The 26320-nt window shown below is 44.5% G+C and overlaps 1 protein-coding gene across 1 annotated transcript in view; it reads right to left on the bottom strand.

Annotated features, from left to right (window-relative positions):
• LOC139393674 (receptor-type tyrosine-protein phosphatase beta-like) overlaps positions 1-26320 on the bottom strand; it is a gene marked incomplete at its 5' end in the record, with an annotated part of 94372 nt that overhangs the window by 5956 nt on the left and 62096 nt on the right. Inside the window, 8 exons of the mRNA XM_071142018.1 lie at positions 1637-1757; positions 4022-4157; positions 9664-9827; positions 10925-11047; positions 13239-13373; positions 20468-20544; positions 22883-22973; positions 23168-23249. Of these exons, the coding sequence (XP_070998119.1) occupies positions 1637-1757; positions 4022-4157; positions 9664-9827; positions 10925-11047; positions 13239-13373; positions 20468-20544; positions 22883-22973; positions 23168-23249 (929 nt within the window). The remainder of the gene's footprint in view (positions 1-1636; positions 1758-4021; positions 4158-9663; positions 9828-10924; positions 11048-13238; positions 13374-20467; positions 20545-22882; positions 22974-23167; positions 23250-26320) is intronic.

The raw sequence follows: 26320 nt of genomic DNA, 5'->3' as shown, positions 1-26320 counted from the left end.
GGTAGTAGTCTGGATATATAGCCTTGGTATGGGGGTATAGTCTTACCATGTTAGTAGTCTGGATATATAGTCTTGGTATGGTGTTATAGTCTTACCATGGAAGTAGTCTGGATATATAGTCTTGGTATAGTCTTACCATGGTAATAGTCTGGATATATAGTCTTGGTATAGTCTTACCATGGTAGTAGTCTGGATATATAGTCTTGGTATGGGGGTATAGTTTTACCATGGTAGTAGTCTGGATATATAGTCTTGGTATGGTGGTATAGTCTTACCATGGTAGTAGACTGGATATATAGTCTTGGTATGGTGGTATAGTCTTACCATGGTAGTAGTCTGGATATATAGTCTTGGTATGGGGGTATAGTCTTACCATGTTAGTAGTCTGGATATATAGTCTTGGTATGGTGTTATAGTCTTACCATGGTAGTAGTCTGGATATATAGTCTTGGTATAGTCTTACCATGGTAATAGTCTGAATATATAGTCTTGGTATGGGGGTATAGTCTTACCATGGTAGTAGTCTGGATATATAGTCTTGGTATGGTGGTATAGTCTTACCATGGTAGTAGTCTGGATATATAGTCTTGGTAATGTGGTATAGTCTTACCATGGTAGTAGTCTGGATATATAGTCTTGGTATAGTTTAACCATGTTAGTAGTCTGGATATATAGTCTTGGTATAGTCTTACCATGGTAGTAGTCTGGATGTATAGTCTTGGTATGGGGGTATAGTCTAACCATGGTAGTAGTCTGCATATATAGTCTTGGTATAGTCTTACCATGGTAGTAGTCTGGATATATAGTCTTGGTATGGTGGTATAGTCCTACCATGGTAGTAGTCTGGATATATAGTCTTGGTATAGTCTTACCATGGTAGTAGTCTGGATATATAGTCTTGGTATGGTGGTGTAGTCTTACCATGGTAGTAGTCTGGATATATAGTCTTAGTATGGTGGTAAAGTCTTACCATGGTAGTAGTCTGGATATATAGTCTTGGTATAGTCTTACCATGGTAGTAGTCTGGATATATAGTCTTGGTATGGTGGTAAAGTCTTACCATGGTAGTAGTCTGGATATATAGTCTTGGTAATGTGGTATAGTCCTACCATGGTAGTAGTCTGGATATATAGTCTTGGTATGGTGGTAAAGTCATACCATGGTAGTAGTCTGGATATATAGTCTTGGTATAGTCTTACCATGGTAGTAGTCTGGATATATAGTCTTGGTATAGTCTTACCATGGTAGTAGTCTGGATATATAGTCTTGGTATAGTCTTACCATGGTAGTAGTCTGGTAGTCTTGGTATAGTCTTACCATGGTAGTAGTCTGGATATATAGTCTTGGTATAGTCTTACCATGGTAGTAGTCTGGATATATAGTCTTGGTATAGTCTTACCATGGTAGTAGTCTGGATATATAGTCTTGGTATAGTCTTACCATGGTAGTAGTCTGGATATATAGTCTTGTTATGGTGGTGTAGTCTTACCACGGTAGTAGTCTGGATATATAGTCTTGGTATGCTGGTATAGTCTTACCACGGTAGTAGTCTGGATATATAGTCTTGGTATGGTGGTGTAGTCTTACCACGGTAGTAGTCTGGATATATAGTCTTGGTATGGTGGTATAGTCTTACCACGGTAGTAGTCTGGGTTGAAGTTCTCATAGATGGGGTAGAGAGGGTTCTCCTGCTCACTACGGAGCTTCCTGGCTCTCAGGACATCTCGAACACACTGGTGGAGGAAGGAGTACTGGTACTGTGGGGAGGACAGCATTCACATTAATATCACCAATACTACTGTTCATCTGCTGTGGGGAGGACAGCATTCACATCAATATCACCAATACTACTGTTCATCTGCTGTGGGGAGGACAGCATTCACATCCATACTACTGTTCATCTGCTGTGGGGAGAACAGCATTCACATCAATACTACTGTTAATCTGCTGTGGGGAGGACAGCATTCACACCAATACTACTGTTCATCTACTGTGGGGAGGACAGCATTCACATCAATACTACTGTTCATCTGCTGTGGGGAGGACAGCATTCACACCAATACTACTGTTCATCTACTGTGGGGAGGACAGCATTCACATCAATACTACTGTTCATGCAACATGTCTGCTAAATGCGTTGTGCCTTTGCCATTTTGACAACAGACTGTGTTATCCCACGAAGCTAAAGCCTAGGCATTATGATTGGGGAGCTATTGCAAGACGTTGTGTCTCAGGCACAAACATTGTGCTATCATTACCACTGCATAGCAGATCAATGGGATGAAGCCTTCCCTTTGATTCTGCTGAAACACGACTTTCTGATACACATCCCCATTTATTATTCCTGGCTATATATTATCTCTGGCTATATAATATCACTGGCTATATAATATCTCTGGCTATATAATATCACTTATATATTATCACCGACTATATATTATCACTTATATATTATAATTTACATATTATCACTTATATATTATCATTTATATATTATCACTGGCTATATATTATCACTGGCTATATATTATCACTGGCTATATATTATCACTGGCTATATAATATCACTGGCTATATAATATCATTGGCTATATATTATCACTGGCTATATATTATCACTGGCTATATATTATCACTGGCTATATAATATCATTGGCTATATATTATCACTGGCTATATATTATCACTGGCTATATATTATCACTGGCTATATATTATCACTGGCTATATAATATCACTGGCTAAATAATATCACTGGCTATATATTATCACTGGCTCCATATTATCACTGGCTATATAATATCACTGGCTAAATAATATCACTGGCTATATATTATCACTGGCTATATATTGTCACTGGCTATATATTATCACTGGCTAAATAATATCACTGGCTACATAATATCACTGGCTATATATTATCACTTAATATTATCACTGGCTATATAATATCACTGGCTATATGTTATCACTGGCTACATATTATCACTGAGGATCACTGGCTAAATGTTATCTTTGGCTATATATTATCACTGGCTATATATTATCACTGGCTATATAATATCACTGGCTATATAATATCACTGGCTATATATTATCACTGGCTATATAATATCACTGGCTATATATTATCACTGGCTGTATAATATCACTGGTTGTTTATTATCACTGGCTATATATTATCACTGGCTATATATTATCACTGGCTATATATTATCACTGGCTACATATTATCACTTATATATTATCACTGGCTATATATTATCACTGGGTATCACTGGCTATATATTATCACTGGCTATATATTTTCACTGGGTATATAATATCTCTGGCTATATGTTATCACTGGCTATATATTATCACTGGCTATATAATATCTCTGGCTATATATTATCACTGGCTATATAATATCATTGGCTATATATTATCCCTGGCTATATAATATCACTGGGGATCACTTGCTATATATTATCACTTGCTATATATTATCATTGGCTATATATTATCACTGGCTATATATTATCACTGGCTATATATTATCACTGGGTATCACTGGCTATATATTATCACTGGCTATATATTATCACTGGCTATATATTATCACTGGCTATATATTGTCACTGGGTATCACTGGCTATATATTATCACTGGCTATATATTATCACTGGGTATCACTGGCTATATATTATCACTGGGTATCACTGGCTATATATTATCACTGGCTATATATTATCACTGGCTATATATTATCACTGGCTATATATTATCACTGGCTATATATTATCACTAGGTATCACTGGCTATATATTATCACTGGGTATCACTGGCTATATATTATCACTGGCTATATATTATCACTGGCTATATATTATCACTGGGTATCACTGGCTATATATTATCACTGGCTATATATTATCACTGGGTATCACTGGCTAACATTGACGTTCATTATACTCATGGAAATGTACCAGCTGATGGAAACAGTAGTGTTGAATGAGCTGAGGGTTTTATCCGTCGTTACCTCTGTTTGCACCATGTGAGAGCGGTGCAGTCGGAGGTCAAACACACAGCCGTAGACGTCCACTGTTCCTATGCTGTCCAGCTGTTGAAGGACCCGGTCCAGAACCATGAACGTCCCTGTACGACCCACTCCAGCACTGAGGGAGAGAGAGAGAGAGAGAAGAGTGATTCATGTAGTTTACATAACATTTACCATTGACGTCCATGTATTTATGCACTTGCGGTAAGTCATATTAAAATAATTTGATATTGGTTTTTAATTTAATTGGTGTGCCTAAACAGCTACCATCCTGATTGAAGGATTTCTCCTTTGACACGCACACACACACACACACACACACACACACACACACACACACACACACACACACACACACACACACACACACACACACAGTAATGATAAATGATGACGGTGAATCACAATCCATCATCCAGGACGTTGCACATAACATCATTCCAGCTGGACGCTTCACTGAAACACAGTACACCAGTACTAACAGAGTTCTCTCTCCACTTTGACGGCACATCTAACATCTTGGACATAAAGGGGAGCAGGTCAGGGTCAGTAGATCTCTGGTCTAGGCTCTAGACGTCACCAACAGTGATGGAATGGCAGACTCCTGTAGCTGAGAGCGATACCCGCGTCTGGAGAAAGAGTCACCGCCGAGTAATGGACTTTCCTCTGGGGGAAAAACGACCCTTACTTACTTCTCCTTCCTGTAAAGTGTGTTGTGGCTTATCAACCCGTACTTACTTCTCCTTCCTGTAAAGTGTGTTGTGGCTTAACGACCCTTACTTACTTCTCCTTCCTGTAAAGTGTGTTGTGGCTTATCGACCCTTACTTCTCCTTCCTGTAAAGTGTGTTGTGGCTTAACGACCCTTACTTCTCCTTCCTGTAAAGTGTGTTGTGGCTTATCAACCCTTACTTCTCCTTCCTGTAAAGTGTGTTGTGGCTTAACGACCCTTACTTCTCCTTCCTGTAAAGTGTGTTGTGGCTTATCGACCCGTACTTACTTCTCCTTCCTGTAAAGTGTGTTGTGGCTTAACGACCCTTACTTACTTCTCCTTCCTGTAAAGTGTGTTGTGGCTTAACGACCCTTACTTCTCCTTCCTGTAAAGTGTGTTGTGGCTTATCGACCCTTACTTACTTCTCCTTCCTGTAAAGTGTGTTGTGGCTTATCGACCCTTACTTCTCCTTCCTGTAAAGTATGTTGTGGCTTAACGACCCTTACTTCTCCTTCCTGTAAAGTATGTTGTGGCTTATCGACCCGTACTTACTTCTCCTTCCTGTAAAGTATGTTGTGGCTTATCGACCCTTACTTACTTCTCCTTCCTGTAAAGTATGTTGTGGCTTATCGACCCTTACTTACTTCTCCTTCCTGTAAAGTGTGTTGTGGCTTAACGACCCTTACTTACTTCTCCTTCCTGTAAAGTATGTTGTGGCTTATCGACCCTTACTTACTTCTCCTTCCTGTAAAGTGTGTTGTGGCTTATCGACCCTTACTTACTTCTCCTTCCTGTAAAGTATGTTGTGGCTTAACGACCCTTACTTCTCCTTCCTGTAAAGTATGTTGTGGCTTAACGACCCTTACTTCTCCTTCCTGTAAAGTATGTTGTGGCTTAACGACCCTTACTTCTCCTTCCTGTAAAGTATGTTGTGGCTTATCGACCCTTACTTACTTCTCCTTCCTGTAAAGTGTGTTGTGGCTTAACGACCCTTACTTACTTCTCCTTCCTGTAAAGTGTGTTGTGGCTTATCGACCCTTACTTACTTCTCCTTCCTGTAAAGTGTGTTGTGGTTTAACGACCCTTACTTACTTCTCCTTCCTGTAGAGTGTGTTGTGGCTCATCGACCCTTACTTACTTCTCCTTCCTGTAAAGTATGTTGTGGCTTATCGACCCTTACTTCTCCTTCCTGTAAAGTATGTTGTGGCTTATCTGTGAACTTTACATTCCTGTTGATCTGAAACTGAAGGAGTGTAGAGCACCATCGGCCAGGTTCATCTAATTTCTGTCTACATAGAGCTGAGGGTGGTCCAGACACCATCAGCCAGGTTCATCTCATTTCTGTCTATATAGAGCTGAGGGTGGTCCTGATCACCATCAGCCAGGTTCATCTCATTTCTGTCTATATAGAGCTGAGGGTGGTCCAGACACCATCAGCCAGGTTCATCTCATTTCTGTCTATATAGAGCTGAGGGTGGTCCAGACACCATCAGCCAGGTTCATCTAATTTCTGTCTATATAGAGCTGAGGGTGGTCCAGTTCACCATCAGCCAGGTTCATCTAATTTCTGTCTATATAGAGCTGAGGGTGGTCCAGTTCACCATCAGCCAGGTTCATCTCATTTCTGTCTATATAGAGCTCAGGGTGGTCCAGACACCATCAGCCAGGTTAATCTCATTTCTGTCTATATAGAGCTGAGGGTGGTCCAGTTCACCATCAGCCAGGTTCATCTCATTTCTGTCTATATAGAGCTGAGGGTGGTCCAGACACCATCAGCCAGGTTAATCTCATTTCTGTCTATATAGAGCTGAGGGTAGTCCAGACACCATCAGCCAGGTTCATCTAATTTCTGTCTATATAGAGCTGAGGGTGGTCCAGACACCATCAGCCAGGTTCATACATTAAAAACCAAAGTCTATCAGAATTCCAGTCATTCCAATAAACGTTATACCCCTTGGTCTTCAGGAATAGGACTTGTTAATATGGAAGTATAGATCAGCCTAGTTGTTTAACCCGAGGCCAAACATTCCCTCATTGTGAAAAGTAATTAAGGTCTGAAAGGACTGAGGAAGAGGCAAACATCCTGCTTATCGATCAAAACTAAGGACTTATTAGCCAGCCCTGGAGGACCGATTGGGCTCATTGATTTGAAAAATAAATGCTGCGCTCATGGAATGAAAAGTGCTATTTACACGTGAAACATGCTTGGCATGTGCTGCGTTTGATACAGGCCTATTGTTGACCTTTTTGTTGGTGACACTTTGATACATTGACAACATGGAGCTGTTTTAAAGGGCAAATCCACAGATGAAACAATGACAAAATGGACGCTTCGCCTCTGTTTTGGTAAAAAGCTGAGGGATGGGCCTGGAGAAATGTAACCACTCTCGGGTTAATAGACAGAGCTATGGATGCGAGGACTGACCCTCCATGATGTCACAATGATTGTTTTAACCATGTTATGAGGCCTGTTTACATTTACAATGTTTACAAACATGGTGTAAAACAAACATATATATTGAGTGTGACAGTTGAACTAAACTCATGAGGCATTTATAAGTTATATTCTTCAAGAATCAATGGATATATACAAATATACATTTATAAATAGAAAAAAATGGATGTAGCAACTACATAACGTCTCTTTAAGTCTATCCAATCCAAAGTGTGTGAGTTTGAGCGTGTGTTCATTAGGTCTATGGATGTTTTATTTTATTTATCAGCTTGAATTAGAGAGAGCGATTAAAGCCCCACGTTTATTCCATAGGCTGGGATCCACACTATGCAGCTGTTATTCCATAGGCTGGGATCCACACTATACAGCTGTTATTCTATAGGCTGGGATCCACACTATACAGCTGTTATTCTATAGGCTGGGATCCACACTATACAGCTGTTATTCCATAGGCTGGGATCCACACTATACAGCTGTTATTCTATAGACAGGGATCCTCACTATACAGCTGTTATTCTATAGGCTGGGATCCTCACTATACAGCTGTTATTCCATAGGCTGGGATCCTCACTATACAGCTGTTATTCCATAGGCTGGGATCCTCACTATACAGCTGTTATTCCATAGGCTGGGATCCTCACTATACAGCTGTTATTCTATAGGCTGGGATCCTCACTATACAGCTGTTATTCCATAGGCTGGGATCCACACTATACAGCTGTTATTCTATAGGCTGGGATCCACACTATACAGCTGTTGCCAGAGCACGTTTTTCACTGGCTGTCCACTGGTTTCAAAAACAGTGATTGATAGGCAGCTTAAACTTATTGAATTCAACTATTATTGGGTTCAAATACACATTTAGATTTGTGAACAGCCGTCCACAACAACCATAATCTGTAAGGCGCAAATAGCTAAATGAGAGAGCAGCAGTGTGATTCACATCAATGCCCTGTGTAGATAACAGTAAGAAGTGATATCTGTATCGCCGTAGACAACACCACTGATGTCATCCTTACTTCCAAGCGTTTATTCAAGTTGGATCATTTTATTTATTTATTTATTTCACCTTTATTTAACCAGGTAGGCTAGTTGAGAACAAGTTCTCATTTGCAACTGCGACCTGGCCAAGATAAGGCATAGCAGTGTGAACAGACAACACAGAGTTACACATGGAGTAAACAATTAACAAGTCAATAACACAGTAGAAAAAAGAGAGTCTATATACATTGTGTGCAAAAGGCATGAGAAGGTAGGCGAATAATTACAATTATGCAGATTAACACTGGAGTGATAAATGATCAGATGGTTATGTACAGGTAGAGATATTGGTGTGCAAAAGAGCAGAAAAAAATAAATAAATAAAAACAGTATGGGGATGAGGTAGGTGAAAATGGGTGGGCTATTTACCAATAGACTATGTACAGCTGCAGCGATCGGTTAGCTGCTCAGATAGCAGATGTTTGAAGTTGGTGAGGGAGATAAAAGTCTCCAACTTCAGCGATTTTTGCAATTCGTTCCAGTCACAGGCAGCAGAGAATTGGAACGAAAGGCGGCCAAATGAGGTGTTGGCTTTAGGGATGATCAGTGAGATACACCTGCTGGAGCGCGTGCTACGGATGGGTGTTGCCATCGTAACCAGTGAACTGAGATAAGGCGGAGCTTTACCTAGCATGGACTTGTAGATGACCTGGAGCCAGTGGGTCTGGCGACGAATATGTAGCGAGGGCTACATATATCATCTTTGGATGCCGACAGCAGTCGCACCATTGGAAGACACAGCTTGGACTGTAGCCTACAAACGCCTATTCCTGCTCTTTTCCCACAATCCATCAAACACATTTGGTGTGTCATCATAGTGGTCTCTGATTGGTGGTCATCATTTGGTGTGTCATCATAGTGGTCTCTGATTGGTGGTCAGACTCTCTTAGGTGGAACAAACTTAAACTTCCACCTTTTTTCAATGCTGATTTGAATGTCATTGACAAAACAGAGAAGTGGCAAAGATTTTTTTTATTCTCGCAAACATCTTTTTATTTTTAAAGTAATCCTCGAAGTAATCATCTAGTTTTTCAAAAGTATCTGATTACAATATTTTAGCTGGTAACGGATTACAGTTACTGTTTCTGTTGTAATCCCTTATATGTAGTGGATTACTTGTCATCCGTTACTCCCCAACCCTGCGAGGGGACGAGTCTCATGTATGGAGCTGATCAATGATTAAACCGGCCTCAATACCTTTTCTCACGTTGCTGGTCTTCTCTTTGACTGACGTCTGCCAAGGGGGAACCTCTTTCTGATGGGAGAGGAACCCTCTGACTCCGCTAACTTTACATCTACACTGGCATCTACACACACACACACACACACACACACTCACTCACTCACACACACACACACACACACACACACACACACACACACACACACACACACACCGATGTGGCCCTTCCACATACCTGCAGTGAACAACGGTGGCTCCAGTACTGGGGGCCCTGTCGATGTAGTCCCTGACGGTCCGTACGAACTCGATGAGGGACTGGGTGGTCTCGGGGACCCCGTGGTCTGGCCATACCGTGTAGTGGAAGTGTCTCACCACCCGAGGGAAGCTGGGACGACCCTCCTGAAGAGACACAAGATGAGGGATGTTCAGGACAGGAAATGCAGGGTATCTCCCTCTTGGGGGCTACCGAGTGGCGCAACGGTCTAAGGTACTGTATCTCAGTGCAAGAGACGACACTACAGTCCCTGGCTCAAATCCAGGCTGAATCACATCCGGCCAGGATTGGGAGTCCCATAGGGCGGCGCACAATTGGCCCAGCGTTGGCCTGGTGTGGCCGGGATAGGCCGTCATTGTAAATAAGAATTTTTTCGTCACTGACTTACCTGGTTAAATAAAATATAAATAAAATATAAATAAATACATTAAAAAAAAATAAAGTCGGACCTCCACACCAGGTCTAGAATGTACTTTGTAGATCAGGATCTAAGCGATTAGAGGATTGAACAGTTTTATCTGTCTTGGTACTGATGGTTTATATAAAAACAGGTTGTCCTAATGAACTGAAAGCTCTTCAGTTGGGCTACAGCTTTCAATAGAGTGACAGTAACAGAGAAGCTGCCATATTATCTGCAGTGATTGTTTCTGAGGTGATTGTTACTGAGGTGATTGTTACTGAGGTGATTGTTTCTGAGGTGATTGTTACTCAGGTGATTGTTACTGAAGTGATTGTTACTGAGGTGATTGTTACTCAGGTGATTGTTACTGAAGTGATTGTTACTGAGGTGATTGTTACTGAGGTGATTGTTACTGAGATGCTTGTTACTGAGGTGATTGTTTCTGAGGTGATTGTTACTGAGGTGAATGTTACTGAGGTGAATGTTACTGAGGTGAATGTTACTGAGGTGAATGTTACTGAGGTGATTGTTACTGAGGTGATTGTAACTGAGGTGATTGTTACTGAGGTGATTGTTACTGAGGTGATTGTTACTGAGGTGATTGTAACTGAGGTGATTGTAACTGAGGTGATTGTTTCTGAGGTGATTGTTTCTGAGGCAATTGTTTCTGAAGTGATTGATTCTGAGGTGATTGTTACTGAGGTGATTGTAACTGAGGTGATTGTAACTGAGGTGATTGTTTCTGAGGTGATTGTTTCTGAGGTGATTGTTTCTGAGGCAATTGTTTCTTAAGTGATTGTTTCTGAGGTGATTGTTACTCACAGAGCTGATCTTGAACTCCCTGATTGTCCATTCAGCCAGGACAGACTCAGACAGCATTTGAACCACCAGGTCTCCATAGTACAGAGGCTCCCGGTCAGCCGGCCAGTAGTGGTCACACTTCACCTGGACGGGGACAACAATGGCCACGGTTAGACCTTTAGATCTCTTGATTTGTTGTCTGACTGACCGACTGACTGACTGGTTGATTAAGGGATTGAGTTATTTATTGAATAGTTTGTTCATTTATTCATGTGTTTGTTTGTCCATCCCTCTATCCCCATCCATTCAACTATCTATCCCCATCCATTCACCCCTCTATCCCCATCCATTCATCCATCTATCCCCATCCCTTCATCCCTCTATCCCCATCCATTCATCCCTCTATCCCCATCCATTCATCCCTCTATCCCCATCCATCCATTCATCCCTCTATCCCCATCCATTCATCCCTCTATCCCCATCCATTCATCCCTCTATCCCCATCCATTCATCCCTCTATCCCCATCCATTCATCCATCTATCCCCATCCATTCATCCCTCTATCCCCATCCATTCATCCCTCTATCCCCATCCATTCATCCCTCTATCCCCATCCATTCATCCATCTATCCCCATCCATTCATCCATCTATCCCCATCCATTCATCCCTCTATCCCCATCCATTCATCCCTCTATCCCCATCCATTCATCCCTCTATCCCCATCCATTCATCCCTCTATCCACCCAAAATGTCCCACACAAAGTAAAGTCCAATAATATCAGACTTATGTCTAATCAAATCAAATTGTATTTGTCACAATGCACCGAATACAACAGGTTTAGACCTTACCGTGAAATGCTTACTGGCAAGGCCTTAACCAACAATGCAGTTTTAAGAATATATTTTCTAAACAAACTAAAGTAAAAACACAATAAAATAACAATAATGACAGTATACAGCAGGTCCCGAGTCAGTGTGTGGGGGTACAGGTACCGAGTCAATGTGGAGACTATATACAGCAGGTACCGGTCCCGAGTCAATGTGGAGACTATATACAGCAGGTACCGGTCCCGAGTCAATGTGCGGGGGTACCGGTTAGTAATGAGGCTATATACAGCGGGTACCGGTCCCGAGTCAATGTGCGGGGGTACCGGTCCCGAGTCAATGTGGAGGCTATATACAGGGGGTACCGGTACAGAGTCAATGTGGAGGCTATATACAGCAGGTACCGGTCCCGAGTCAATGTGGAGGCTATATACAGCAGGTACCGAGTCAATGTGGAGGGGTACCGGTCCCGAGTCAATGTGGAGGGGTACCGGTCCCGAGTCAATGTGGAGGCTATATACAGGGGGTACCGGTCCCGAGTCAATGTGGAGACTACATACAGCAGGTACCGGTCCCGAGTCAATATACCGGTCCCGAGTCAATGTGGAGGCTATATACAGGGGGTACCGGTCCCGAGTCAATGTGGAGGCTATATACAGCAGGTACCGGTCCCGAGTCAATGTGGAGGCTATATACAGCAGGTACCGGTCCCGAGTCAATGTGGACGCTATATACAGCAGGTACCGGTCCCGAGTCAATGTGCGTGGGTACCGGTCCCGAGTCAATGTGGGGGGGTACCGGTCCCGAGTCAATGTGGGGGGGTACCGGTCCCGAGTCAATGTGCGTGGGTACCGGGTAGTAATGAGGCTATATTCGGCGGGTACCGGTGCCGAGTCAATGTGCGTGGGTACCGGTTAGTAATGAGGCTATATACAGCGGGTACCGGTCCCGAGTCAATGTGCGGGGGTACCGGTTAGTAATGAGGCTATATACAGCGGGTACCGGTGCCGAGTCAATGTGCGGGGGTACTGGTTAGTAATGAGGCTATATTCAGCGGGTACCGGTACCGAGTCAATGTGCGGGGGTACCGGTTAGTAATGAGGCTATATACAGCGGCGGTGAGGCAACCGGTGAGGATGCTCTCGATGGTGCAGCTGTATAACTTTTTGAGGGTCTGGGAACCCATGCCAAATATTTTCAGTCTCCTGAGGGGGAAGAGGCGTTGTCCTGCCCTCTTCACGACTTTCTTGGTGTGTTTGGACCATGATAGTTTGTTGGTGATGTGGACACCAAGGAACTGAAACTCTCGACCAGCTCCACTTCAGCCCCGTCGATGTGAATGAGGACGTGTTCGGTTAATACAGTCAAGCCTAATGTCAAGTGCTCAATGATTTAGATTACTGACCATTATCAGGGTTCTTTAGGAACTATTTATTTCTCTGAGTCACTATGGAAACACATCTGTCACCCCACCCTCCCTCCCTCCCTCCCCCCGAATCTCCGACTCACCCGTCCCTTCTCGACACACTGCGTCACCATGACGACATTGTATACGTTGTGCTCCCACACCATCCTCCAGAAGTCATCCTTGGTTCCGGGGAGAGGGCCTTGGGTGGCGATGTACTCGCGGCGGAAGTTGTTCCCCTGAAACAGACAGATGGGGATCAGTCAGTCAATCAATCGTTCAATCATGGGGCAGGAAGCCTGGTTTAGATTCAGAGCCTATGACAAAAAAATATATTTTGGGATGGTCTTGTAAGTTGAAACCTTATAACAGTGGGGTAAGTGTTGCAAATGCAGATTTATGCTGAAATATGAACCTACAGCCACTTCTCACACTCTAATGAGACAAAGACAGTCTGAACCTACAGCCACATCTCACACTCTAATGAGACAAAGACAGTCTGAACCTACAGCCACATCTCACACTCTACTGAGACAAAGACAGTCTGAACCTACAGCCACATCTCACACTCTAATGAGACAAAGACAGTCTGAACCTACAGCCACATCTCACACTCTAATGAGACAAAGACAGTCTGAACCTACAGCCACATCTCACACTCTAATGAGACAAAGACAGTCTGAAATATGAACCTACAGCCACATCTCACACTCTAATGAGACAAAGACAGTCTGAACCTACAGCCACATCTCACACTCTAATGAGACAAAGACAGTCTGAAATATGAACCTACAGCCACATCTCACACTCTAATGAGACAAAGACAGTCTGAAATATGAACCTACAGCCACATCTCACACTCTAATGAGACAAAGACAGTCTGAAATATGAACCTACAGCCACATCTCACACTCTAATGAGACAAAGACAGTCTGAACCTACAGTCACATCTCACAGTCTGAACCTACAGCCACATCTCACACTCTAATGAGACAAAGACAGTCTGAAATATGAACCTACAGCCACATCTCACACTCTAATGAGACAAAGACAGTCTGAACCTACAGCCACATCTCACACTCTAATGAGACAAAGACAGTCTGAACCTACAGCCACATCTCACACTCTAATGAGACAAAGACAGTCTGAACCTACAGCCACATCTCACACTCTAATGAGACAAAGACAGTCTGAAATATGAACCTACAGCCACATCTCACACTCTAATGAGACAAAGACAGTCTGAACCCACAGCCACATCTCACACTCTAATGAGAAAAAGACAGTCTGAACCCACAGCCACATCTCACACTCTAATGAGACAAAGACAGTCTGAACCCACAGCCACATCTCACACTCTAATGAGACAAAGACAGTCTGAACCTACAGCCACATCTCACACTCTAATGAGACAAAGACAGTCTGAACCTACAGCCACATCTCACACTCTAATGAGACAAAGACAGTCTGAAATATGAACCTACAGCCACATCTCACACTCTAATGAGACAAAGACAGTCTGAACCTACAGCCACATCTCACACTCTAATGAGACAAAGACAGTCTGAACCTACAGCCACATCTCACACTCTAATGAGACAAAGACAGTCTGAACCTACAGCCACATCTCACACTCTAATGAGACAAAGACAGTCTGAAATATGAACCTACAGCCACATCTCACACTCTAATGAGACAAAGACAGTCTGAACCTACAGCCACATCTCACACTCTAATGAGACAAAGACAGTCTGAACCTACAGTCACATCTCACACTCTAATGAGACAAAGACAGTCTGAACCTACAGCCACATCTCACACTCTAATGAGACAAAGACAGTCTGAACCTACAGCCACATCTCACACTCTAATGAGACAAAGACAGTCTGAACCTACAGCCACATCTCACACTCTAATGAGACAAAGACAGTCTGAACCTACAGTCACATCTCACACTCTAATGAGACAAAGACAGTCTGAACCTACAGCCACATCTCACACTCTAATGAGACAAAGACAGTCTGAACCTACAGCCACATCTCACACTCTAATGAGACAAAGACAGTCTGAACCTACAGCCACATCTCACACTCTAATGAGACAAAGACAGTCTGAAATATGAACCTACAGCCACATCTCACACTCTAATGAGACAAAGACAGTCTGAACCTACAGCCACATCTCACACTCTAATGAGACAAAGACAGTCTGAACCTACAGTCACATCTCACACTCTAATGAGACAAAGACAGTCTGAACCTACAGCCACATCTCACACTCTAATGAGACAAAGACAGTCTGAACCTACAGTCACATCTCACACTCTAATGAGACAAAGACAGTCTGAACCTACAGCCACATCTCACACTCTAATGAGACAAAGACAGTCTGAACCTACAGCCACATCTCACACTCTAATGAGACAAAGACAGTCTGAACCTACAGCCACATCTCACACTCTAATGAGACAAAGACAGTCTGAAATATGAACCTAGAGCCACATCTCACACTCTAATGAGACAAAGACAGTCTGAACCTACAGCCACATCTCACACTCTAATGAGACAAAGACAGTCTGAACCTACAGCCACATCTCACACTCTAATGAGACAAAGACAGTCTGAACCTACAGCCACATCTCACACTCTAATGAGACAAAGACAGTCTGAACCTACAGCCACATCTCACACTCTAATGAGACAAAGACAGTCTGAAATATGAACCTACAGCCACATCTCACACTCTAATGAGACAAAGACAGTCTGAACCCACAGCCACATCTCACACTCTAATGAGAAAAAGACAGTCTGAACCCACAGCCACATCTCACACTCTAATGAGACAAAGACAGTCTGAACCCACAGCCACATCTCACACTCTAATGAGACAAAGACAGTCTGAACCTACAGCCACATCTCACACTCTAATGAGACAAAGACAGTCTGAACCTACAGCCACATCTCACACTCTAATGAGACAAAGACAGTCTGAAATATGAACCTACAGCCACATCTCACACTCTAATGAGACAAAGACAGTCTGAACCTACAGCCACATCTCACACTCTAATGAGACAAAGACAGTCTGAACCTACAGCCACATCTCACACTCTAATGAGACAAAGACAGTCTGAACCTACAGCCACATCTCACACTCTAATGAGACAAAGACAGTCTGAAATATGAACCTACAGCCACATCTCACACTCTAATGAGACAAAGACAGTCTGAACCTACAGCCACATCTCACACTCTAATGAGACAAAGACAGTCTGAACCTACAGTCACATCTCACACTCTAATGAGACAAAGACAGTCTGAACCTACAGCCACATCTCACACTCTAATGAGACAAAGACAGTCTGAACCTACAGCCACATCTCACACTCTAATGAGACAAAGACAGTCTGAACCTACAGCCACATCTCACACTCTAATGAGACAAAGACAGTCTGAACCTACAGTCACATCTCACACTCTAATGAGACAAAGACAGTCTGAACCTACAGCCACATCTCACACTCTAATGAGACAAAGACAGTCTGAACCTACAGCCACATCTCACACTCTAATGAGACAAAGACAGTCTGAACCTACAGCCACATCTCACACTCTAATGAGACAAAGACAGTCTGAAATATGAACCTACAGCCACATCTCACACTCTAATGAGACAAAGACAGTCTGAACCTACAGCCACATCTCACACTCTAATGAGACAAAGACAGTCTGAACCTACAGTCACATCTCACACTCTAATGAGACAAAGACAGTCTGAACCTACAGCCACATCTCACACTCTAATGAGACAAAGACAGTCTGAACCTACAGTCACATCTCACACTCTAATGAGACAAAGACAGTCTGAACCTACAGCCACATCTCACACTCTAATGAGACAAAGACAGTCTGAACCTACAGCCACATCTCACACTCTAATGAGACAAAGACAGTCTGAACCTACAGCCACATCTCACACTCTAATGAGACAAAGACAGTCTGAACCTACAGTCACATCTCACACTCTAATGAGACAAAGACAGTCTGAACCTACAGCCACATCTCACACTCTAATGAGACAAAGACAGTCTGAACCTACAGTCACATCTCACACTCTAATGAGACAAAGACAGTCTGAACCTACAGCCACATCTCACACTCTAATGAGACAAAGACAGTCTGAACCTACAGCCACATCTCACACTCTAATGAGACAAAGACAGTCTGAACCTACAGCCACATCTCACACTCTAATGAGACAAAGACAGTCTGAAATATGAACCTACAGCCACATCTCACACTCTAATGAGACAAAGACAGTCTGAACCCACAGCCACATCTCACACTCTAATGAGAAAAAGACAGTCTGAACCCACAGCCACATCTCACACTCTAATGAGACAAAGACAGTCTGAACCCACAGCCACATCTCACACTCTAATGAGACAAAGACAGTCTGAACCTACAGCCACATCTCACACTCTAATGAGACAAAGACAGTCTGAACCTACAGCCACATCTCACACTCTAATGAGACAAAGACAGTCTGAAATATGAACCTACAGCCACATCTCACACTCTAATGAGACAAAGACAGTCTGAACCTACAGCCACATCTCACACTCTAATGAGACAAAGACAGTCTGAACCTACAGCCACATCTCACACTCTAATGAGACAAAGACAGTCTGAACCTACAGCCACATCTCACACTCTAATGAGACAAAGACAGTCTGAAATATGAACCTACAGCCACATCTCACACTCTAATGAGACAAAGACAGTCTGAACCTACAGCCACATCTCACACTCTAATGAGACAAAGACAGTCTGAACCTACAGTCACATCTCACACTCTAATGAGACAAAGACAGTCTGAACCTACAGCCACATCTCACACTCTAATGAGACAAAGACAGTCTGAACCTACAGCCACATCTCACACTCTAATGAGACAAAGACAGTCTGAACCTACAGCCACATCTCACACTCTAATGAGACAAAGACAGTCTGAACCTACAGTCACATCTCACACTCTAATGAGACAAAGACAGTCTGAACCTACAGCCACATCTCACACTCTAATGAGACAAAGACAGTCTGAACCTACAGCCACATCTCACACTCTAATGAGACAAAGACAGTCTGAACCTACAGCCACATCTCACACTCTAATGAGACAAAGACAGTCTGAAATATGAACCTACAGCCACATCTCACACTCTAATGAGACAAAGACAGTCTGAACCTACAGCCACATCTCACACTCTAATGAGACAAAGACAGTCTGAACCTACAGTCACATCTCACACTCTAATGAGACAAAGACAGTCTGAACCTACAGCCACATCTCACACTCTAATGAGACAAAGACAGTCTGAACCTACAGTCACATCTCACACTCTAATGAGACAAAGACAGTCTGAACCTACAGCCACATCTCACACTCTAATGAGACAAAGACAGTCTGAACCTACAGCCACATCTCACACTCTAATGAGACAAAGACAGTCTGAACCTACAGCCACATCTCACACTCTAATGAGACAAAGACAGTCTGAAATATGAACCTAGAGCCACATCTCACACTCTAATGAGACAAAGACAGTCTGAACCTACAGCCACATCTCACACTCTAATGAGACAAAGACAGTCTGAACCTACAGCCACATCTCACACTCTAATGAGACAAAGACAGTCTGAACCTACAGCCACATCTCACACTCTAATGAGACAAAGACAGTCTGAAATATGAACCTACAGCCACATCTCACACTCTAATGAGACAAAGAAAGTCTGAACCTACTGCCACATCTCACACTCTAATGAGACAAAGACAGTCTGAACCTACAGCCACATCTCACACTCTAATGAGACAAAGACAGTCTGAACCTACAGCCACATCTCACACTCTAATGAGACAAAGACAGTCTGAACCTACAGCCACATCTCACACTCTAATGAGACAAAGACAGTCTGAAATATGAACCTACAGCCACATCTCACACTCTAATGAGACAAAGACAGTCTGAACCCACAGCCACATCTCACACTCTAATGAGACAAAGACAGTCTGAACCCACAGCCACATCTCACACTCTAATGAGACAAAGGCAGTCTGAACCTACAGCCACATCTCACACTCTAATGAGACAAAGACAGAAATGTGTTCTAAGTACCGAAGGGAAAAGACCAGGCCACACACAGAGAATACAGTTCAATCCTGGCATTTAAAGGTAATTTGTAACATTCCAGCTGACCTGCTCTAATGACCACTGAGGGTGTGGGTCTAACAGGGGGTCCTTAGACACCCTGGTGTCTCTGTCTGATCTAGCTGGAGAGAACACACAGGGACTAACTCATTAGTGTGGAGAGAGAGAGAGAGAGAGAGAGAGAGAGAGAGAGAGAGAGAGAGAGAGAGAGAGAGAGAGAGAGAGAGAGAGAGAGAGAGAGAGAGAGAGAGAGAGAGAGAGAGAGAGAGAGAGAGAGAGAGAGAGAGAGAGAGACGGACAGAGAGAGAGACGGACAGAGAGAGAGAGACGGACAGAGAGAGAGAGACGGACAGAGAGAGAGAGACGGACAGAGAGAGAGACGGACAGAGAGAGAGACGGACAGAGAGAGAGACGGACAGAGAGAGAGAGACGGACAGAGAGACAGACGGACAGAGAGAGAGAGACGGAGAGAGAGAGAGAGACAGAGAGAGAGAGAGAGAGAGAGAGAGAGAGAGAGAGAGAGACGGACAGAGAGAGAGACAGACAGAGAGAGAGACGGACAGAGAGAGAGACGGACAGAGAGAGAGAGACGGACAGAGAGAGAGAGACGGACAGAGAGAGAGAGACGGACAGAGAGAGAGACGGACAGAGAGAGAGAGACGGACAGAGAGACAGACGGACAGAGAGAGAGAGAGAGAGAGAGAGAGAGAGAGAGAGAGAGAGAGAGAGAGAGAGAGAGAGAGAGACAGACAGAGAGAGACCGACAGAGAGAGAGACGGACAGAGAGAGAGACGGACAGAGAGAGAGAGACGGACAGAGAGAGAGAGACGGACAGAGAGAGAGACGGACAGAGAGAGAGACGGACAGAGAGAGAGACGGACAGAGAGAGAGACGGACAGAGAGACACAGAGAGAGACACACAGAGAGAGACACACAGAGAGACGGACAGAGAGAGAGACGGACAGAGAGAGAGACGGACAGAGAGACACAGAGAGAGACACACAGAGAGAGACACACAGAGAGAGACACAGAGAGAGACAGAGCAGTGACGTGGTGTACATCTCTGCACATATGTGACATAATACTCACTTTCAGCTAGTGAGCTCTACTTTCAGAACTTACTGGTATATAACTGGCATTGATGAAGTCAGAACAGGGGTCATCCTCCAGGTAGGAGAGCTTCACTCTGGTGGAATCATCTAGAACAGAAGAGAGATGTTGTTAGTGTGACTGACTGGGTTCTCCCTCTGAGCTAATGCCTCTAGGCATTGACTGAAGTCTTCAAGTCTTCAAGTCTTCAAGTCGTCAAGTCTTCAAGTCTTCCAGTCTTCAAGTCTTCCAGTCTCAGACGAACAAACTCATCACCTCAGTTACATTAAAGCTCTGGTAAGAAAATACTGTCAAGGTCTTGGAATCTGCACAGAGGGGTTGAAGATGTTGTTGTTGCTGCATTGTGAAGCAAAATTATATTGAAGTAACGATGCTACTTCACTTTGTATTGAGCAGTGCCACAGAATGATAGGCCATACTTCACTAATACCTTATACCAAGTAACCCTTTAAATTAATTCACAACTGTAAACGTACATAGTTTGCTGTTTGTGAACGGCAGGCTTTTTCTCCACTCCACAATTAGACACCTCCAACTGTATTACCACCTGAACAATTAGACACCTCCAACTGTATTACCACCTGAACAATTAGACACCTCCAACTGTATTACCACCTGAACAATTAGACACCTCCAACTGTATTACCACCTGAACAATTAGACACCTCCAACTGTATTACCACCTGAACAATTAGACACCTACAACTGTATTACCACCTGAACAATTAGACACCTCCAATTGTATTACCACCTAAAAATTAGACACCTCCAACTGTATTACCACCTGAACAATTAGACACCTCCAACTGTATTACCACCTGAACAATTAGACACCTCCAACTGTATTACCACCTGAACAATTAGACACCTCCAATTGTATTACCACCTAAACATTAGACACCTCCAATTGTATTACCAACTAAAAATTAGACACCTCCAATTGTATTACCACCTGAACAATTAGACACCTCCAACTGTATTACCACCTAAAAATTAGACACCTCCAACTGTATTACCACCTGAACAATTAGACACCTCCAACTGTATTACCACCTGAACACTTAGACACCTCCAATTGTATTACCACCTGACCAATTAGACACCTCCAACTGTATTACCACCTGAACAATTAGACACCTCCAACTGTATTACCACCTGAACAATTAGACACCTCCAACTGTATTACCACCTGAACACTTTTGAGTCCAGACCAATTATTCCATGTGCTAATTTGCTTGAACAACGACAAAGCAGGAACTTAACTTTGAAAAGTAAAATGCACCCTATACCCTAACAGAGCCCTGTAGAAACTGGTCTAAAGTAATCCCCTATTCCCTAACAGAGCCCTGTAGAAACTGGTCTAAAGTAGTCCACTATTCCCAAACAGAGCCCTGTAGAAACTGGTCTAAAGTAGTCCACTATTCCCAAACAGAGCCCTATAGAAACTGGTCTAAAGTAGTCCCCTATTCCCAAACAGAGCCCTGTAGAAACTGGTCTAAAGTAGTCCACTATTCCCAAACAGAGCCCTATAGAAACTGGTCTAAAGTAGTCCACTATTCCCAAACAGAGCCCTGTAGAAACTGGTCTAAAGTAATCCCCTATTCCCAAACAGAGCCCTGTAGAAAATGGTCTAAAGTAGTCCACTATTCCCAAACAGAGCCCTGTAGAAACTGGTCTAAAGTAGTCCACTATTCCCAAACAGAGCCCTGTAGAAACTGGTCTAAAGTAGTCCACTATTCCCAAACAGAGCCCTGTAGAAACTGGTCTAAAGTAATCCCCTATTCCCAAACAGAGCCCTGTAGAAACTGGTCTAAAGTAGTGCACTATTCCCTAACAGAGCCCTGTAGAAACTGGTCTAAAGTAGTGCACTATTCCCAAACAGAGCCCTATAGAAACTGGTCTAAAGTAGTGCACTATATAGGGAATATGGCTCTGGTCTAAAGTAGTGCACTATATAGGGAATATGGCTCTGGTCTAAAGTAGTGCACTATATAGGGAATATGGCTCTGGTCTAAAGTAGTGCACTATATAGGGAATAGGGCTCTGGTCTAAAGTAGTGGACTATATAGGGAATAGGGCTCTGGTCTAAAGTAGTGGACTATATAGGGAATAGGGCCCTGGTCTCTCTCTCATTAATCCTTAGATCCACTCTGTGGGCTACTCACAGGGCAGGATGTTGTTGTAACGGTTCTCTCTCATTAATCCTTAGATCCACTCTGTGGGCTACTCACAGGGCAGGATGTTGTTGTAACGGTTCTCTCTCATTAATCCTTAGATCCACTCTGTGGGCTACTCACAGGGCAGGATGTTGTTGTAACGGTTCTCTCTCATTAATCCTTAGATCCACTCTGTAGGCTACTCACAGGGCAGGATGTTGTTGTAACGGTTCTCTCATTAATCTTTAGATCCACTCTGTAGGCTACTCACAGGGCAGGATGTTGTTGTAACGGTTCTTGCCCCTGTTCTCTGGTAGACGGGCTGCATCCAGAGGCTGGTTACGACCCACATCCTTCAGATCCTGAGGGGGAATAGAAATAATGAATGATTTAGTGAAACAGCTCCATGGGCTAGGGGCCTTGGAAATAAAGCACGGGAGTTTATAAAGAATTGGTTTATAAACTAATACTTCAAAGTTTAAAAACGACTTTATAAACATGTTTTTTTGTAGATAATCAGATAATCATTTTTGAAGTTTATTTTTATTTTTTTTACCTCAAACTCTTCTGACAGAAGATAGTTGGAGTCTGCCTGTAGCTTAGTGAGGTGGGATTCAAAATGGGCTGCTTTGACGGGGCTGAGGGGAGACAGACAGACACATCTTAGACAGGGCTGAGGGGAGACAGACAGACACATCTTAGACTGGGCTGAGGGGAGACAGACAGACACATCTTAGACTGGGCTGAGGGGAGACAGACAGACACATCTTAGACGGAGCTGAGGGGAGACAGACAGACACATCTTAGACTGGGCTGAGGGGAGACAGACAGACACATCTTAGACTGGGCTGAGGGGAGACAGACAGACACATCTTAGACAGGGCTGAGGGGAGACAGATAGACACATCTTAGACGGAGCTGAGGGGAGACAGACAGACACATCTTAGACGGGGCTGAGGGGAGACAGACAGACACATCTTAGACTGGGCTGAGGGGAGACAGACAGACACATCTTAGACGGAGCTGAGGGGAGACAGACAGACACATCTTAGACAGGGCTGAGGGGAGACAGACAGACACATCTTAGACGGGGCTGAGGGGAGACAGACAGACACATCTTAGACGGGGCTGAGGGGAGACAGACAGACACATCTTAGACTGGGCTGAGGGGAGACAGACAGACACATCTTAGACGGAGCTGAGGGGAGACAGACAGACACATCTTAGACGGGGCTGAGGGGAGACAGACAGACACATCTTAGACTGGGCTGAGGGGAGACAGACAGACACATCTTAGACGGAGCTGAGGGGAGACAGACAGACACATCTTAGACGGGGCTGAGGGGAGACAGACAGACACATCTTAGACTGGGCTGAGGGGAGACAGACAGACACATCTTAGACGGAGCTGAGGGGAGACAGACAGACACATCTTAGACTGGGCTGAGGGGAGACAGACAGACACATCTTAGACGGGGCTGAGGGGAGACAGACAGACACATATTAGACAGGGCTGAGGGGAGACAGACAGACACATCTTAGACAGGGCTGAGGGGAGACAGACAGACACATATTAGACAGGGCTGAGGGGAGACAGACAGACACATCTTAGACAGGGCTGAGGGGAGACAGACAGACACATCTTAGACAGGGCTGAGGGGAGACAGACAGACACATCTTAGACAGGGCTGAGGGGAGACAGACAGACACATCTTAGACGGAGCTGAGGGGAGACAGACAGACACATCTTAGACGGAGCTGAAGGGAGACAGACAGACACATCTTAGACGGGGCTGAGGGGAGACAGACAGACACATCTTAGACGGAGCTGAGGGGAGACAGACAGACACATCTTAGACGGAGCTGAGGGGAGACAGACAGACACATCTTAGCCGGAGCTGAGGGGAGACAGACAGACACATCTTAGCCTGGGCTGAGGGGAGACAGACAGACACATCTTAGCCGGAGCTGAGGGGAGACAGACAGACACATCTTAGACAGGGCTGAGGGGAGACAGACAGACACATATTAGACAGGGCTGAGGGGAGACAGACAGACACATCTTAGACAGGGCTGAGGGGAGACAGACAGACACATCTTAGACAGGGCTGAGGGGAGACAGACAGACACATCTTAGACAGGGCTGAGGGGAGACAGACAGACACATCTTAGACGGAGCTGAGGGGAGACAGACAGACACATCTTAGACGGAGCTGAAGGGAGACAGACAGACACATCTTAGACGGGGCTGAGGGGAGACAGACAGACACATCTTAGACGGAGCTGAGGGGAGACAGACAGACACATCTTAGACGGAGCTGAGGGGAGACAGACAGACACATCTTAGCCGGAGCTGAGGGGAGACAGACAGACACATCTTAGCCTGGGCTGAGGGGAGACAGACAGACACATCTTAGACTGGGCTGAGGGGAGACAGACAGACACATCTTAGACTGGGCTGAGGGGAGACAGACAGACACATCTTAGACGGGGCTGAGGGGAGACAGACAGACACATCTTAGACGGAGCTGAGGGGAGACAGACAGACACATCTTAGACGGGGCTGAGGGGAGACAGACAGACACATCTTAGACGGAGCTGAGGGGAGACAGACACATCTTAGACTGGGCTGAGGGGAGACAGACAGACACATCTTAGACTGGGCTGAGGGGAGACAGACAGACACATCTTAGACGGAGCTGAGGGGAGACAGACAGACACATCTTAGACTGGGCTGAGGGGAGACAGACAGACACATCTTAGACTGGGCTGAGGGGAGACAGACAGACACATCTTAGACGGGGCTGAGGGGAGACAGACAGACACATCTTAGACTGGGCTGAGGGGAGACAGACAGACACATCTTAGACGGGGCTGAGGGGAGACAGACAGACACATCTTAGACGGGGCTGAGGGGAGACAGACAGACACATCTTAGACGGAGCTGAGGGGAGACAGACAGACACATCTTAGACTGGGCTGAGGGGAGACAGACAGACACATCTTAGACTGGGCTGAGGGGAGACAGACAGACACATCTTAGACGGGGCTGAGGGGAGACAGACAGACACATCTTAGACTGGGCTGAGGGGAGACAGACAGACACATCTTAGACGGGGCTGAGGGGAGACAGACAGACACATCTTAGACTGGGCTGAGGGGAGACAGACAGACACATCTTAGACTGGGCTGAGGGGAGACAGACAGACACATCTTAGACGGGGCTGAGGGGAGACAGACAGACACATCTTAGACGGAGCTGAGGGGAGACAGACAGACACATCTTAGACGGGGCTGAGGGGAGACAGACAGACACATCTTAGACTGGGCTGAGGGGAGACAGACAGACACATCTTAGACGGAGCTGAGGGGAGACAGACAGACACATCTTAGACTGGGCTGAGGGGAGACAGACAGACACATCTTAGACAGGGCTGAGGGGAGACAGACAGACACATCTTAGACGGGGCTGAGGGGAGACAGACAGACACATCTTAGACTGGGCTGAGGGGAGACAGACAGACACATCTTAGACTGGGCTGAGGGGAGACAGACAGACACATCTTAGACTGGGCTGAGGGGAGACAGACAGACACATCTTAGACGGGGCTGAGGGGAGACAGACAGACACATCTTAGACTGGGCTGAGGGGAGACAGACACATCTTAGACTGGGCTGAGGGGAGACAGACAGACACATCTTAGACGGG

This window comes from Oncorhynchus clarkii, unplaced genomic scaffold, assembly GCF_045791955.1.
Source record: "Oncorhynchus clarkii lewisi isolate Uvic-CL-2024 unplaced genomic scaffold, UVic_Ocla_1.0 unplaced_contig_795_pilon_pilon, whole genome shotgun sequence".
In the NCBI taxonomy this organism is placed as follows: Eukaryota; Metazoa; Chordata; class Actinopteri; order Salmoniformes; family Salmonidae; genus Oncorhynchus; species Oncorhynchus clarkii.
The sequence above is the reverse complement of the archived record's forward strand: the minus strand, read 5'-3'. Positions and strand labels throughout refer to the sequence as shown.